Source organism: Pygocentrus nattereri, chromosome 3 (genome assembly GCF_015220715.1).
Source record: "Pygocentrus nattereri isolate fPygNat1 chromosome 3, fPygNat1.pri, whole genome shotgun sequence".
NCBI classification, from domain to species: Eukaryota; Metazoa; Chordata; class Actinopteri; order Characiformes; family Serrasalmidae; genus Pygocentrus; species Pygocentrus nattereri.
Window position 1 is genome coordinate 44,616,864 of NC_051213.1, and position 18,406 is coordinate 44,635,269.

The 18,406-nt window shown below is 37.4% G+C and overlaps 1 protein-coding gene across 1 annotated transcript; it reads left to right on the forward strand.

Annotated features, from left to right (window-relative positions):
* The first annotated feature begins 3,189 nt into the window (after positions 1-3,189).
* On the forward strand, positions 3,190-13,945 carry LOC108429927 (transmembrane immune signaling adaptor TYROBP). Its single transcript, XM_017702005.2, has 5 exons — positions 3,190-3,380; positions 8,622-8,642; positions 9,808-9,966; positions 10,154-10,221; positions 11,896-13,945. The coding sequence occupies exons 1-5, from the start codon at positions 3,341-3,343 to the stop codon at positions 11,950-11,952; spliced, it is 345 nt and encodes a 114-aa protein (XP_017557494.1). The 5' UTR covers positions 3,190-3,340; the 3' UTR covers positions 11,953-13,945.
* Positions 13,946-18,406: the final 4,461 nt, after the last annotated feature.

An 18,406-nucleotide genomic window follows, 5' to 3' on the forward strand; every position in this document is an offset into this window, starting at 1 on the left:
GTAACAAGAAACTGCTGCTAAGCGTTCTTCAATAACACATCATACAACAAGGCTGCAGGTGTAATATATGGCAGGATTATTGCAAACCCAATGCCAAAAAAGTTGTGACAGTAAGTAAAATAAAAATCTGAAAAGAAAGTGATTTGTAAACTCTTCTATATATGTTTCATAGAAAATAGTACAAAACAAGATATTTAACACTTTACCTTTTATTTTACTTTTTTGATTTTTTTACCGTGGTCTGATGAGTCAACTTTTCAAAATGTTTTTGGAAATAATGGACGTCACGCTTTCTGGATCAATCATGAACAAGACCATCCCAAACTGTTGGGATGAAACTGTTGCCAATTTCACAAGCCAGTATCTGTCAGCATGTGGGTGTGTTAGTGGGTAACTTGGCACCTTTGAAAGCGCAATTAATGCTGAGGTGTACATACACATTTCGGAGTGACATATGTGCAGCCCTCTAGATGATGTCTTCTTCAAGGGTCTACCTGCATGCTGCGTCCAACGACGTATTATTTACTCTTTTTTCTCTCTCCTTTCTTGCACAAGCTTCCGCTCTCATCAGCTTCTTGCTCTCCTGTCGATCATCGCCGTCAGGTGTTGCTGTTGAGGGAGGTGTAATGGAGCGCACTGATTGGCTGTTCTGAAATCAGGGCAAGAGCTTATAAGCCTGGTGACCAGATTCCTAAGGGCTCCTTATCCTTCTTCTGATGTTGTTGCCAGACCGGCCAGACCGGCCAGACCAGCCAGACCAAGAAGTTCTAACACAGAGTAGTTGGGCCTGTTCTTGGTGTAGTTGCTAGTCTGATGTGTTGGGTGAAACTGTCCACTGTGGTGGTATGTGAAGTCTTTTAAGAAGACTTCTAGATTGGAAGCCATAGGGGGTAAAGCCTTATATTCTTTGGGGTTTGTTTTTGGTTTTGTTGAGGGAGTTGGATTGTTTTTGTATTTATTTTTTTGTTTTGTTTTGTTTGTTTAGGTCAATTAGCTGATTTGGGGAGGCATATGTTTTTGTTCTTTTGGCTGAGACCACTCCACATTCTATAATAAAAAAAATCATGAGACTAGTAATGCATTTGGGTGTGATTGGTCTGGCAGGTTGGCAATGGGAAGTTGGTGGAGACACTTTTATGTTGCGCCCTACCCTAGATGGGTCATAACACTGCTTGATTCAGCAAGACAATGCCCAGCCACGTTCTGCACATGTTACAATAACATGGCTTTATAGTAACAGATTACAGCTGCTAGACTGGCCTCTGGCATGTTATGAACCGTAGGCCAACAGAGGCCGCGGATTGTTGAGCAGCTCAAGTTTTATGTCAAGCAAGAATGGAGAAAACTTTTAGAACAATTGGTGTCTTCAGTTCCCAAGTAATGAAACACAGTGCTAAAGGTGTCCTGTAACTACTTTTTGGAACATGTTACAGGCATCAAATTTAGAGTAAGTATGTAAATATAGAAAACAATAATGTTAATTAGTTGAAACATTAATCATTGTAAAGTTTGGGAGTGATGAGGTGGCGGACGCATGTGCAAATACAAGCAAGATTTATTGGGGGCAAATCCAGAATCAGGGTGAAGACGGTCAAGGGTCAGGGAGCCAACATGGAGAAAAGGAGGGACAGACATAACGAAAATGAACACAGGATAAACAAACAACGGAGAACAGAAAATACAACAAAGGCCAGCAGAGGTAACAACAAACACAATGCAAACAATACAAAGACCAACAAACAACTTGGAAAAACGCAGGGCTTAAATACAACAGGGGTAACAAAGAATAATAGGACGTCGGTGGAAACCACAGGTGGTAACAATCAGGGGTGCAGTCTGAAAACAAGGGGGCCGGACTGACCCCTTGATAAACGAAAGCACATGGAAGACCAAAACACAAGCACATGGATAACTGGGAGGGGCCAATCATGACAATCATCTTGTCTTTGTGCTGTTTTCAAGTGAATCCAGGCCAAAAAGAACTGTTATTAAATAGTAAATAAAATACTGTAATCAGTTTTTTTACAGTAATTTCTTGACCAGGTATCTGCCTGAGATTTCATCACCCCTTTTCAAACATGATGCATTCTGAATATAAATTTTATTATAACTACATTCTCAGTTTTACAGTATAATTAATCACCTCCAGCTCTATATACCATTCTGGGCTAAAATTTCTAGAATGTCTAAAATTACTCGTTTTTGTTTACTAATTAGTAGAATTCTAAGAAGTTGAAGAGTAAGTAGCATCTTAATAGAATAATTTCATACATTTATTTGCAACCCACCTTTCCCTGCCTGATCTCAGCAAAAGGTGGGGAGGGGGATGAGCAAACAGTATGACAAATAGAATGTTGGATGAAAATAGGAGGAATAGCAGGATTCATGAAAACTTTGTTAGATTTATACTTTACATCCACAATACTCGATGAGCATTGAAGCAAGATGCAGTTTTGGGAATATATAGTAGAGACCACCATTCATTTATTTAATTTACAGGAAAACGAAAAAAAGAACAGAAAAAGTCCATCACAGAGCTGCGACCTCAATATCACTGAATGCGTTTGAGAAGCAGAAAATCCAACTAACTTCTAAGACATCCAACTTCTAACATTGGAGGCTTTGGATTTCTTTAAAAAAACTGAAAGCAAGTCTTCTGAAAAGAATGGAAGCTGTAATAAAGGAAAACCTGATGCCGCATAACTTTATCATGTCGTTATTTGTAAATGCCGTGATCTGATATGTCAAGCTGACTCATTTGAAGATCAGTTTCAGTTAGGCTATGCTTTCTTTTCTTGATAAGGCCACAACGTACTTGTACCTGCCGGACATAAAGCGTAGAACCACAAAGCTGCATCTGACTAACCACAGGCTGAAAGCATTATAAGCAGGGTAGTCTGGCCTGGTTTGGTCCTGCAGTGGAAATCATATTATCTACTCATTTAAGTAAAATAAACACAACGGCAAACGTTCACTGTCAATGCCCAAACCTAATACAAACTAACAACTTAAGTTTAATTACTTAACATACTGTGACTCTGCACTCAAACATGAAACAGGCTACCAAAGTGTGGCCATTTGTGAAGTGTGAGTTTGTCTACGTGTGTGAAAAAGTATGTTTCAAAACCACATCACACAGATGGAGAGAAGCTCAAAGCTCCTCCTAGTTCCTCCACTGACCAGCAGATGACAATGCTCACATCCTCAACACACATGCAATCACTCATCACACGCTCCGTCTTTAGGTTGAAACGTGATCTGCTCTCGTAGTTCAGGTGGAAACAAAATAATCACACGGTCGTAGGGAACTGTCTGCTTTCCTGGCCATCTTGCGCTCACCATGAGCTGGACTTTGTGCTTGATGGCTCTTGGACTATTTGGTAAGTTAGTGTTACAGCAGCCGTTAACTTTTCATCTGTTCTGCTCTAACTGTTTGGCATCTATGATCAATAGGTTGGATTTTCAGTTGTATGCCTTGGTATGCTTTTGAGTGAACCCCTTACTGCGCTTAAGTATGATGTTAAGTTAACTTCCTGAGTGTTTTAGAATGATTTTGAGCTAACCCTATGCTGTGCTTAAGTGTGCTTTAATGTGATTTTGAGTTAACCCCATAGTGTGCTTTAGTATTACTTTATGTTGATCTCTTATGATTTTATTATGTGTGAACACTTTAAAATGCTTTTAACTCAAGGTTAACTCAAGATCATACTAACACACACCAAGGGTTTAACTTAAACTAATACTGAAACACACATTAGGAGGTTAACTCTTTATTAAAAGAACTCTTAAACTCACAAAGTGGTCTGCTTAAAATGACACTAAAGCACAGTAAGAGTTAAAGAGAACTTAAAATCATACTAATCGCACACTTACAGGCTAACTTAAAGTCATACTAAAGTGCAACCCAAAGGGGTCAACTGAAAATGTTACTAAAGAACACTAAAGGTTTAACTTAAAATCATACTAAAGTGTGCTAAAAATCATACTTAAGCACACTACACAGTTAACTCAAAATCCTACTAAAGCACACGCAAGCATCATACAGCAGTAGCTCAAAATTATACTAAAACACCAAGGAAACTTAAAATCATACTTAAGCACAATATGGGGCTATCATACTAAAATGCACTAAGAGATTAGAATCACACTTAAGCACACTAGAGGTTTCCTTAAATACATATTAAAGTACACTAAAGGGTTCATTCAAAACATACTGAAGAATGCTAAGAGGTTACTGTGAAATCTGACTACAGTACACTAGGATGTTAAAATTATACGAAAGCTTGCTCAGAGGTTAACTTAAAATCATACTAAAGTACACTAAGAGCTTAACGGAAACCTACGTAGAGCATACTAAGATGTTTAAAGCCATACAAAAGCATGCTAAGTGGTAATATCAGACTAGGATTTACTTAAAATCATACTAAAGCCATTTAAGTAAAACGTAAAGCATACAAACCCTTGTAATTGGTGTAGCCTTTCATACCAGGCATGTGCAACAAACAGTAAAAGCTTTTTTTGCAGCATGTCACCACAGAAGCATGTATAAAAAGCTGTGGGTTTAATTTTCCATGATGATTGGTTGGTGGAGTATTGATTCCTTCAACCCCCCACCTACTTTTGCTTCTGCTTTACTGCTATTCTTTGTTGCAGTAGGACTTTAGAGTACCAGCACAAGAATGCAGCCCATTCCTGGATCTACATGGGATTTTGAATGAAGATTTTAGCATTAAAAGGAAAATATATACCATATAGTCCCATAGTGTGTCTTATTGTGCCTAAGGTGCTATACCCTTAGTTTGTTTTAGTAGAGGATTACACAGTCATCCAGTTTTTATGTTCATGTAAAAGTCTGATACAGTTCTAGATTCTTTCCGCTTAAACTAGACGTTACTGAAGGTCTAGTTTATGAGACTGCATGACAATTACATAAGCCATTCATGACAACTGACATAAACCTATAGAAACATTTATTATTAAGGCTTATTCCAATGGACAGCAGTTGTCATAAAGGCTGTTTCTATGTAAAGTGGCAGGTTTTTGTTAATTTTAGGTTGTACTGATATAGCATGCTATGACAGTTTGCTTTTTAGTAGCATTGGTAGCATTTCTGAGTTTGTATCCTGATTATAATAATGACCCCATTTCTATAATACTATGCTGGACATTTTAATTCTGACCATTTCTAATCAAAAAGTAACACAAAATGAGCTGAAACTCTTTCATCCATGTTGTTTTTTGAGGAAAAATGAGAGAAAGAAAGTAAAGAAAGAAATTACTTCATGAAACAGTTTTAAAACTACTTTAAACATCACACCATTTAGGCCATTTTTAAACACACAACCATCACAACCACTTCTCTAATATGGGTGGACATAGGCAGGCTAACAAAACAGAGGTGAAAACATCAACATTTCCCTCCATATACCAACTCTTGACTCTCTTTGACTGAGTAGAACTGCAAAGTATAAAGTTATAAAATTATGGTGAATTTATTTGTCTTTGTAAAATAGGCTGTAGAGTGACTGTATTTTCCTACCATGTACATCACTGCATGCTTTTGGTTTGAAGTGAAGGTTAGCAAAGCTGCTAAGCTTCTCAGCATGTCTGCTCAGTACTCAAGTGCACAGCACGTTATTTTGAATGAAAAGGCTTTATTGATAATTGTCTGTAGACAGAGCAAGTCAGTCAGTCCAAGCATTTTCGTACAATGTGAGCATATTTCTCTGTACACTTTTCAAACTTACAGTGTGAGTCACCAAAGAACAAAACTTCTAAAATCACGCAATCAAAATACTCCAAAATATAAAACCTGAAAGTGAGCTCCTCAGACGCATTAGTGATTCCTGCTTCTATTATGCCACAGAGGCTGTTGTTAAAAGAGACAGATGAGGATCAAAACTATGAAACATTTTTACAGATTTACATAAGCACTTTTCTGATGTGGAACAAAATTTTGAGCCAAGGTAACTAATGTAACATAGCTAGCTAATGCAGCATTGTGCATTGTGAATTTCCCCGCTGTGGGACTAATAAAGGATTATCTTATCTTATTTTAACTTAATTTTAACTGTTAAGGTCTGTTGCACTCGCATTAACTACTTAGCCTCTTAAGTGGCCAGGGGCTGCCAGCAGGCCTGAAGTTTTATTGCACACTTCCATAACCCAAGAATAGCTCATCTAGTTTGCATTAAACTCTTGGTAGTTACTGAATAACAGAGGTGGACGAAGTACACAGATCATGTACTTGAGTTAAAGTTGAGACACCCAAGGTGAAATATCACTCCAGTAAAAGTAGAAGTCCTTACTCTAGACCTCAACTTGAGTAAAAGTGCAAAAGTATTTGCCTTCAAATGTACTTAAGTATAAAGTAAAAGTACTAAAAGAGTAATTCTGGCTCTGATGTCCTGTTATCATTTTTATAACCATACTGGCTTCATGAACTCATTTCAGGTGAAAGTCCTCCAGCGTCTCTCTTGGTAAACCAGTCTTTTAATAGAACGTCATTAATTAGTGACACTGACGTCTATTAAAATGATCAGAAGCACAAAACACTGAAGGTAAACAGTTTCCATCAGGGAGAACCGAGTGGCTCTGAAATCACTTTTTACACACAAGCAAAGTTTCAGTTTAAGATTACTTTGTAAATTAGTTACAAGTTTAATAAAAACTGGCTTTAAACTCAGGATCACAGATGAGCTTCCTGTACTGTGTTGATCTGTAGGTCTCTGTTCATAAACATAAACTAACCTAAAGTAATTTACTATAAAATGAAAGTGTTTGTATGAATTCAGAAAAAAAGAAACGCGCCAGTCACGACTGCATATGTGGACATATTTCTATATTGTGCTCTATTTACACAAAGTTAAGTTAGTTCATCATTTAGGTGACGTAGGTGCTCTCAGATTTTTACGTTGCTGCACTGACGTTGAACCGTGTCCTGCACTGGGTCGGTATGACCAACAGGTCAAAACCAGCTCTAAACAAAGTGACCGCTGTGCCCTGATTGGTGCTCTGGCCTTGCGCTTCTTTTGTTTTGACATGTTACATTTTTATACACACAGAAACCAAAAGGAACGACAGATTTCTCAAAATGTGGTGGAGGAAAAAGTCGGATATTAGACTCTGAAATGTAGTGGAGTGAAAGCAAAAAGTCGCCCAGAATGGAAAAACTTCAGTACAGATACAGAAAAAAATACTTAAGTACAGAAACTAATTACATTTACTGAGTTACTGTCCACCTCTGCTGAATAATAAACCTTAGTATTTAATAAGCCTTTGATTTTAAGAGCTTAACTCTGACCAAAATCGGCACTGGCAAGAACTAAAAAACAGGTACTTGGACTTGTACTCATTACCTACACATCACTAGTTATTACAGTGTCATGGCATTGTCACAGTAAAGATCTTAGAAGAATAAATATTATACTTTACCAATGAAGCAGAGAAAACATGCTTAATGATTCATAATGTCGCTGTCCAAAGAACAACTTTCCAACAAAAGTCAGCAGAAGACAAAAACTTTTTAGCTTTTAATTCAAGCTCATGTAAAGAGGCTATATTCTAAGTGATTTTGGAACATTTCCATTGGTCCATTTATGATGATATATTCACACAATGTAAATGGACAGAAATGGAGATAATGGACATTGGAGATAAATAGAAGATTAAATATGATATACACTTTACTCAGACAGACAAAATACAGTCACTTGACCCAGGTGTTCTGTTAGCATGATACTGAAGTTGACAAAAGCAGCCTTTATGACAACTGCTGCATTGTATAAACCTTTATAAACGTATGTAGGTTTATGTCATGAAAGTTGTCATGAAAGACTTTAAGTTTCTATTTTCAATCTGTTAGGATCTGTTATAAGTAATGTACGCATAGTTAAAAACGTTTACATTCCTTATGCTCTATGTATTAACGAGGTAAGCATGATGTACAAAGTACAATCAAACCAAATTATACTGAAACAAATAGGTTCCACCTATTTATTACCTGGCTAAGTGTTCGATACAAACTAAAGTACTGTGTAGCTTTTGAGCTTTTGGTAGCACTTTATATTATAGCTAAAAGTATATATACATATATTGTTGTTGTCAGAAGAACACCTCATATCTCCAAAATGGTAACTTTACAGTAGAAGGAAAAAACCTAATGGGTGTATAGGATATGTCATATAACTGAGGCCCATTTATTGCCATATCCATATATAAGTCAATACTGTAACTATATCTGTAAGCAGTATGCTTGGAAAACTTTTAATATTAAAATTGGGCTTGTGTGTTAACTACTTACTTTACCCTAGTATCCTTTTAGTTTGCATTAATGTGCTTGTATGTTAACCTCAACCTGAGTTATTATTGTTTTGTTGTTATTTTGTTTGTTATTATTTGTATTTGTTTTGGGAACTTTCTAATGAACAGACAAGCTTGACTGCCTTATTTTAGCAGTAGGTTCTCATCAGATTAACAAAAAAATGGCCATTCCCTTAATGTAGCACGAGCCACTTGGAGGCTTGAGTTTTAGTATATAAACTTACAGCCTATGAAGTCAATAAGGTCTACGAGTGTATGTTAATGACATCCTCATTCCTAATCTTTTTTTCTTTCATCAGGTTCTGCTGCAGCAGCTCAAGGTAGTTATCTAAATTTTTAAAAATTAGAAATTTAAAGGAATAATTTGTCAAAAAATCAAATTTTTACAATATCTTACCCGGAGTGTAGGTAATAAGCCAAGCTATGTTTGGTGACTGAAGTTTGCTTCTTTACTTTTTCCACCGGTGCTAAGAGGCTAATGTAGCTAAGAACTAATAGAAGCTTATAGCCATCAGGTTAGCAATGAGCAAAGTGCATGCTGGAATTATCACACATTTGCCTCAAACTGTGTCCTGTTGTTAAGTAATCTCAAATAGATAACATTATGGCATACATTAATTAAAAGGCCCATGACCCCATCATGGAACACCGAACTTACCTGAATTTTAGAAATAAAAGAGTTTATTGCAGTATGTAAACATTTTTTTAAGTTTTAAATAACAAGTCAATAAGAAGTCCTACTAACAGTGCTTTGAATGCCTATAAAATGAGTTAACAGTGATTTGTAAATCTATCTTGACCTGTATTTAAATAAATAACTTCAAAGACAAGATAAGGTAATGCTATACCTGATCACCTTCACATTTGGAATGAGTGTAAATTTACAAAAAAAAAGTTTGAGCTAAAAAATCTAATGTTGTTTGTGTACGATTTTAAACACAGTTCAAATGGAATGTACTAATCAGTACTTGTGTTATTAGTGGCATTTGACATATTGTCCCAATTTTTGGGGAATTTGGTTTGTATTTAAATGGCTTAATTTGGTAACCAGGTTTATTGCCAGTTGTAGTTGTGTTAATTCTTGAATTATGTCTTTTAAATGATTTGAATTAATAATATATACGCCGGAGTAATATGGCTCTTTCATTTCACATGAATGCTTTGCCTGATGAAGACCATAGTGGTCAAACATTGGTATAGTAATTGATTGGGTTTTGTTTCAACAGTAATATAGCAGGATAGAACATTGTCATGTGAAATGAATGGCGGTGTGGACACAGTTTTGGGCAAAAGTGCAATAGGGCATTAAGTTTACATGAGTGTACACTTTCATTACAGGTTCGCTACATTGGCCTTGTGTCTCTAGTGCAAAGTTAAAGAAGCACTAAATATGAATTGTCTGATTGACTACATTTTGGGTAATGACATATATATCTTATAACTTTATTATCTTATGCTTACAAACATGTGATGTCCCAATTTCAGACTGTGGCTCGTGCTACCAGATCAACATGGGGATCATAATTGGCATCGTTACATGTGACCTGATTGTCACCCTTATTATTGCTATCTCTGTCTACTGTTTTGCAACACGGCAAAGGAGGAAGAGCAGATTACACACACGTACTAACTCTTGTGAGCCAGGTATGTATTTATTTTTTACATATCATTGCTGTCAAATCAAAATATAGTATAAAAAAGCACAGACATACCACTAATAATGACATTAAGCCACTTGTCTATGGAAAACTAATGCTGTCCAAATAGTACTTAAGAAGGAAACTTGGATTCATTTGAAAGTCAAAATCACTAACATTTCTTATGTCTAAAGGTAAAGCAAAACTTCGCCAGTCATCAAGCAGGCCAAAGGAGGTTGAAATTACAGAGTCACCCTATCAGGTAAATGCTCAATAAAAAAGATTAAAAAATAAGTGTTGAAGAAACATTACAGTGATATGACAGTAAGTAATCTAAACTATGCATAATCATTTTCATGCAGCTTTCAGTTAATTAGGTATGCCACCCTTGTATCTACTCTCACTGACCATTTTATCAGAAACACCGACCATATAGGTGCAATTTGTTGGCATAATATCAGAATCAGAATTACTGATGGTGGCTGATCTGTTACTGCACATATGGCTTCCTTCAAATTTAGAATGGTGAGGATGGGCCCTTAAGCTGGCCATCGGCAATGTGCCACCAAACGTGCCATACTATTCTGCCTCTTATCTTAATGTACATGTCTGTGTGTCTTTAGATCCTTTCCTTTTCCACTGCAATCAGTGGCAAACAATTTTTGGCATCTATGGTGCAATTATGAATTAGCCCAAAAATGCAAATGACTGCACTTTTAAACTAGCCAAATTTGGAGGAAATCCTCAAATCTCCCATAAACTGGTGCCTCTGGAGAATAGCACGGTTATTCTGGTTTCTAGCAACCCTGTGTGCCTAAAATACCTACTGTTTTCAAACTGTTCCATGCAGTTTCACTATAGCAGGTGTTTTCAGAACGTTTAAACCAGATGCACTACTAGCTTTCATTTCATGAAAACACAATTTATGTGTTAGCATCTGGTTTTTATGGGGACCAGTGACCCAGTGTCCCGTCATAGTTGGCACCGACGGGTGTATCTTATAAAGTGGCCACAATGTATACACAAGGTGTAAACAATTTATTTAGTTAGCAGTGGTTCTATACCAGAGGTCAGTAACCCAAATGTTAAGAAAAGCCATTTTTGCCTTTCAATAAAAGTTAAACCACTTTGGGAGCCACAACATTTCATATCCATTTTACCCTCATGGCTGTACATATGTTTCAGTATGTTCTAATGTACTAGTGTAGGCTAAAAATATGTAATCTAAACCAAAATGCAGACTTACTTTACTCTGCGTTAAGCTTAAGGTGAGCTATAGCCGCTTTTCTCACATCTCCAGCAGGATACTTTTTCTCAAAAGTGGAATAGCTTCTTGTAAAAACATCTCCTAACGTTTGACTTTTTACAAGGCTTAATTCAACATCTCATTCACCAGCTTCTTTGAATTTTCCCATTCCACCTTAAATAGTCCCTGAGGTGCCAGAATGTAACTGCTGCATCATTTGGTGGACTAGGACATGTGGTGGAATGGAACAATTCTAACAAGAAGCTGATGATTGAGAATGGAGTGATTATGAACCCAAATAAGTCCATTCGTCCCCAAATTATTATTGTTTGTCTTAAATCTTTCTTTTTGCCTTTTCATTAGCTATTAGCTAGGCTAGACTTTTGTCTGTGTTGCTATGGTGACCAGCAGTTGGTGCAGCAACCTTCAGGGATAAAGGGTAAATTAGCAGCATGAAGACCATTTAGTGTTAAAACTGTGTTTGAACGATCAGCAGAGCTTAAAATTTTACTGCAAAAAAAGGATTGTTTTATTTTTACCTAAAAATGGAAATCTGCTGCTGTGGAGCCGCAACGGGGCAGTAAAAGAGCCGCATATGGCTCCGGAGCAACATATTGCCCAATCCACAAAATGTCTATGAGTAGTTGTTTTAACCAGTCTTTGTTGTTTGTGTCTTTTATGTCGCAACAGGAACTGTATGGGGTGCAGTCAGATATTTACAATGATCTCCGCCAGTATCGTAAATAAGGGAACTGCAGGTTGGGTCCCAAGACAACGACTCCCTGACTGTAGGATGCAAGTCGTTCAGCTGAAATGGAGTTTGGTCATCTTAAGTCAATTAAATTGATTGTTCCTGTAATTTGTGTATCTTGACCAATGCTGGGGTAGTTACTCCAAAAAGTAATTAATTACTTGCAAACACATCATTTTCCATGAACAATCTTTAAAGTTGAGTCTTCAGATCACAATACACATTTCCACTGCACATCAGTCCATTTCAAATGGGTTCCAGCCCAGAGAAGTCAGTAGCGTTTCCCAGCGTTGTTGGCATATCACTTCTGCTGTGCATAGTACAGTCTTAACTTTCATTTGTGGATGTAGCAACAAACAGTGTTTATTAACCAAGGTTTGTCAAAGTATTCCTGAACACGTGTGCTGATATCTAACACAGAAGCATGTTGGGTTTTAGTGCAGTGCTGTTTGAGGGATCGAAGGTCGCAGGCATTCAGTTGTGGTTTTTGGCCTTTTCCTTTACACACATAGATTTTTCCAGATTCTCTGAATCTTTCGATGATCTTGTGCACTGCAGACTTACAAATCACATATGCTATCCCGATTAATTTAATAATTCACCAGGTTCTCTGTAACCGAGCTTCAAATATTTATAGATAACATAAATAAATCCAAATATATATATATTTGGATGTATTTATATTTATATGGCATGAGTATCAGAACAGTATTGTGCATCATGTAATATTCAGTGATTGTAGACAAGTTAAAGGCATAGATAATCATAAAAATTGTTGTAAGGCACATTATGCGGAAAATCTACAAGCATTCATTTTCTCTTTAAATTCTTTTCTCGACATCAACATCCTTTTTTATGGTTTGTATGTGCCTGCTCTGGAAAATTTCCAGACATGTGTCAGTGTGTCATAGTTGACTCATTGTGGTCATTTGTTCTCGTGTATTATGATAGACAAAGATGGAAATACTAAATCTACAGAACAGTTTAAAGCTTTTTTTGGAACCAGACCAGCGATTCTCATTCTATTCCTCATTCCCACCAGAAAGTCCACTGTTTCATTCTAGTCCAGCTCCCAACACATCTGCACAGACCTTGTTTAACTAATCTTACAAGGCAGATTGATGGCTAGTGCCATGTTGCTCAATATTTTGCTCAATGTGTCCAAGAACTGCCTACATTGACAGGAAAAAGTTATTTGAACTAGAAGGGGAAAGTATGTGAATGTGAAACTTTAAGTTGGCTTGACAAAGCTATTGTTGTGAAATCCCTGGTGGTTGCTAAAGTGTTGCATGGCTGTTGTTATCCCAGGTGGTTGCTAAAGTGTTGCTTCACCATTGCTATGGTACCCCAGGTGGCTGCTTAAGATGTTGATGGCTGTTGCTATGTTATTCTTGGTGGTTGCTAGGCCCGATTGCTACAGTATCCCAGGTGGTTGCTAAAGTGTTGTTAGACCATTGCTGTGCTGTCCTATGTGGTATCCTACATGGATGCCAAAGCTTTGCTAGGTTATTGTCATAATTATTGCTGATTGCTTACTGGTGGAATTACCATTAACTTGGTACATTGTTTGCTAGCTTGGTCAACTTTGTTCATGTGATATTTGAAAACATGCTCGCTGGTGTTAAGTCGACTCATAAATTCGGGTAACATGGAATTTGCCCGAGTTGAACAATCGTATTTATTACTTAGTCAGTCATTTCAGTGCAACTTACTTGTTGTAAACTCATAAATTCCCAGGTTTACTACACTTGGCATGCAGTATAAACCTGGTGGTTAGTGTACCTCTGTGAGAGGAGCATCTGAAGCTGTCGCTCGTCGTGTTGGCCCTGAGCAGAAACAGAACTCTCTGGGTTCTCTGAGAACTGGGTTGAGAAACTAGTCTGTAGATTCACCTCCTGAATGGGGAAACTGAGATTTTGTTTAACATTTTCCTTTTACTTCTTTATTTCTTGTACAGACTACACTCAATAAAAGCATTTGTTAAAAAGACGTCTGCTCTTTGTCCTGTACCAAAAGTGAACAAAGCATGACAGATCGGGGAGAGAACTATTTCAGAACTTCCTTAGCAATAACAGGGTCAGTGTGTGATGGAAACAATGTGTTTGAAGGACTATTTTGGGGGCTTTTTTCCCACTAAAGTAAATTGGTTCTGGGCTATTATTAATAACTTCACCAGAAGGCTTAAAACAGACCAGGAGCTTACACAATGAAAACACTTCTTTTCAATGAAGAATGGCAAGAAAAGGTACTACTCCTAGTCCTGTGTTTCTGATAACACTGCAGTACTTGAGTCTGGGTTTATGGGTTTACTCAAGACATTTCTGTTTGTACTGGACTCAAGGTCTCAATTAAGGTCTCAACAGTATTTGTACTCTGACTTGATTTGGTCTCCACAGGATTTGCACTCTACAGTGTAGGTGCTCAGATTTTTTTTTGGCCTCACTAATTTTTGTACTCAGACTTGTCTTGGCTCTATAGTATTGGTACCCTCACACTTGTCTTGATCTCAGCCAACGTCCTACCATTTTATTCTCTGGGCAGAGTCAAGATACCATTAAAAAAACTACATTAATTACAGGGATTAAAGAAATTCCAGTCTAATCATGTTACAGAAGTGAGCTAATGTAGTAGTAGGAGTCCAGGGATGGTTAGTGGTACACCAGCATGTGTTTATGTGGACAAGGAATCAAACCTCAGTCTGCTGGATGGAGAGCGGAGGCGTTCCCAACTTTGCAACATACAGTGCAACTTACATTCCCAAAGGTTAATGTTAGCATTCTTGTTTCTATTGATCACACTATGTTTCACCATTCACCGCTTAATAAATAATTTGCATTGGCAGGAGGTCTAAAAAAACACGTAATAGCAGTTCCTAAAAAATGTTTCACTAAACAAATATTTTTTAAAATACCTGTTGAGACCTGGCTTGTGTTCAATGGAAAGGACGTTGGATTGGCTTTAGGTTGCTGTTGGTGTGATGTACTTCCTAATGTTGCAAAGTTCTGCACTTTAAATGAAACCATACATGAAAACCATAGACATTTATTCGGTGCTCTTCCAAGAAAACCTTGTGTCTCCATTTTTGCATTTTTCATCATTTGAAAATGCCTGTTGTCCTTTACATTGTACGTAAATTTCACAAAGAATGGACCAAAAGATATGGCCCAAAATGACTTGTAAAAAAGTCTGGTTCCATTGGCTTATATTGAAAGTAAAGTAGGTTTTTTCCTTCTCCTGTAAAGTTACTGTTTTGCAGATTCAAGGTTTTCTTCTGACAACAGTGATGTACAATAATGCCACATTGGCCACTTTAGCCAATTGCTTGTACATTGTACATTCCTCAGTGAGGAAAGATTGTTCAGGAAAGAACATGGATTTATTGGGCAAAACTCCTAACACTACATTATCTGTACATTAGTTACATCTGAGACATGATTCTGGAGTCTGTCAAATGTATAACATTCACCTTTTAATAAAATATACCTTCATTGGTAGCCTTCTACTAGTTGAACAAACAAATCTATGTTTCTTCAAACTAATTAAGCTTAACCTTAGTATAAGGTTACTACAGAAGCAGCTCTTGAGAAAACTCTAGATGCTTCATGTTGCCTTGTTAATTTGAGCCCTCACAATAGTTTTCAACACTGTAGAGGTGGCCACCATTAAAGAACACAGTAGTAGGAATTCAGTAAAAATAAATGCTGAACCTTTTTATATGGGTCAGCATGCATAGAACCACAGGAAACAGGGTGGACATAAATGAGTTGAAAGCATTTTCTTCAGGTTTTAATTTCTCAGAAATGATGTCCATCGTGGGTTTTGTGGGTTTGCTGGTGGGCTCGTCTTTTAACACAGAAGAGCTTTTTTGTTTAGAAGCCCATTACCATCAACGGCAGTTTGACTTTATCTCAAAACAAGCCCTCATGTAAAAATCATGTCTTGCTGTCTTGAAATTATGACTGATTATGTTGAAAAAATGGCTAATTGTCTCCCAATTTTGACTGATCATCTCAAAATAATGTCTTACAGTTGTGATCAAATTTATTCAACCCCCACTGAAATAAAGTGTTTTGGCCAGTTTGACATTGATTTTGATCATTTCAGTCATCTTATTTACAATTATATCAAAGAGGCACTTATAAATTAGACAAATATAACATAACATTTATGATGATTACATTGATTACATTATTTTTTAGTACTTAGTACAACATCCTTTTCCAGTTATGACATCTTTCAAGTGTGAAACATAGCTTGACACAAGTGTCTTGCAGCGACCTATGGGTGTCTTAGCCCATTCTTCATGGGCAAAAGCCTCCAGTTCAGTCACATTCTTAGGCTTGCACGCTGCAACTGCCTTCTTTAGGTCCCACCAGAGGTTCTCAATTGGATTTAAGTCTGGTGACTGCGATGGCCACTCTAGAATGTTCCAGCCTTTCATCTTCAACCATGCTCTAGTGGACTTGGATGTGTGCTTCGGATCATTGTCCTGTTGGAAGGTCTAACGTCTCCTAAGCCGCAGGTTTGTGAATGACTCCATCACATTTTCCTCCAAGATCTCCTGGTACTGAAGGGAATTCATGGTAGCCTGCATGCGTTGAAGCTTTCCTGTTACCATTAGAAGCAAAACAGCCCCAAAGCATAATTGACCCCCGCCATGCTTCACAGTTGGCAAGGTGTTCTTTTGTTCATAAGCCTGGTTCTTCCTCCTCCAAACATAGCGCTGGTCCATTGGCCCAAACAGTTCTAATTTAGTTTCATCTGACCACAGTACACTGTCCCAAAACTTTTGTGGCTTGTCCATATGACTTTTGGCATACTGCAGTTGACTTTTCTTGTTCTTTGGAGTCAGCAAGTGGGTGCGCCAGGGAGTTCTGGCATGGATGTCTTCATTATGCAGTGCGCACCTTATTGTCTGAGCTGAAACTTTGGTGCCCACATCTGACAGGTCTATTTTCAGTTCCTTAGCAGTCACGCGGGGATTTTTCTCCACATTACGCTTCAGGTAGCGCACAGCAGTCGCGGTCAGGATCTTCTTTCTGCCACGACCAGGAAGCGTTTCCACTGTGCCGTTTAACTTGAACTTGCGAATGATACTTCTTCTTATATCCACTGCCATTCTTGTGAAGAGAAATAACCTCTTCTCGTGTCTTCTGGGACCATTCTCTTGCCTTCACCATGCTTGTAAACACACCAGTAGATGTCTAGAAGGAGCTGAGTATCACAGTCCTTTTAAATCTGCCTAATTGGTGCTTATTATGCTTGATTGCTGCTCGCTGACATCCACAGGTGGTTTTAATACGTGATTGAAAACACTGGAATGAACCTCTGTTCTTAAGAGTGGTAGTCGTAAAGGGGTTGAATAATTGTGTCAATGAAGAAATCACAAAAAGGCCATTTAATACTTTATGACAAAAACAATTGATGCTATTTTAGTTGCATTTAGTTCTTTAACAAGTCCTTGTAAGATTTAATTATGAACGCAATTACAAATGTGCACTGAATTCCATAAAACCCTTCACAGCATTGGGGGTTGAATAAATTTGATCACAACTGTATTTCCTTGAGATTTTGACTGATTATGTCAAAATGTCATTTTCTCTACATTTTACTGGTTGTGTTAAAATAATGTCTTGCTTTCTTGAGATTTTGTCTGATTACATTGACATAATGGCTTATTTCCTTAAGATTTAGACTAATTATGTCAAAAAAATGGTTTATTTGCTTGAGTTTTTGACTTATTGTGTCAAAATATGATATTCTCTAGACCTGTACTGGATGTGTAAACATAATGTCTTGCTTTATTGAGATTTTAACAAATAATATCCCAAAAAAGTCTTGTTTTCTCAAGATTTTGATGAAACTAATAGGTCATTTGCAACAGGACTCCTCCACAATGTCCTAAACAGTAAATGTAGCAATGGTCTCATTACACCCCATATCATTAAACACATGCATGTATGAATATGAATATAGCTGACCAAGGTTTAATAGTTAACACATTTTAGCATCAGTTAACACCCTTGTTTGCACCCCCCCCTAAAATGCTCCCTCACTTTCACTTGAAATCAGGCATCCATGGTTAAATTAATTCACCACTGCGTTTAAAAAGGGCATCCCAGTCACGGTGTAGCACTATAATCAAAATGCAAATGCTTTTTTTCACATTGAACAGCATTACTTCACATTTACTCAGTCCTATGAAACTACTCTTAACCGCATGCACAGAATTGTATCATGGCAGTACCGCCACGTGAGGGAGACATAAGGCTGACAGAATGGCCCAAGCTTGTCCTGAAGCCCTACTATGCAGTTACTGGACAGCCAGAGGGGCTGGCTGAATTGGCACTGAGCAAATGGCAGTTTGTAAAATGTGGGCATTTGGAAAACTGAGAGATGAGGATTTAATATACATGTAAGATGGCCATTATGTGAAGCCATTACTGCAGT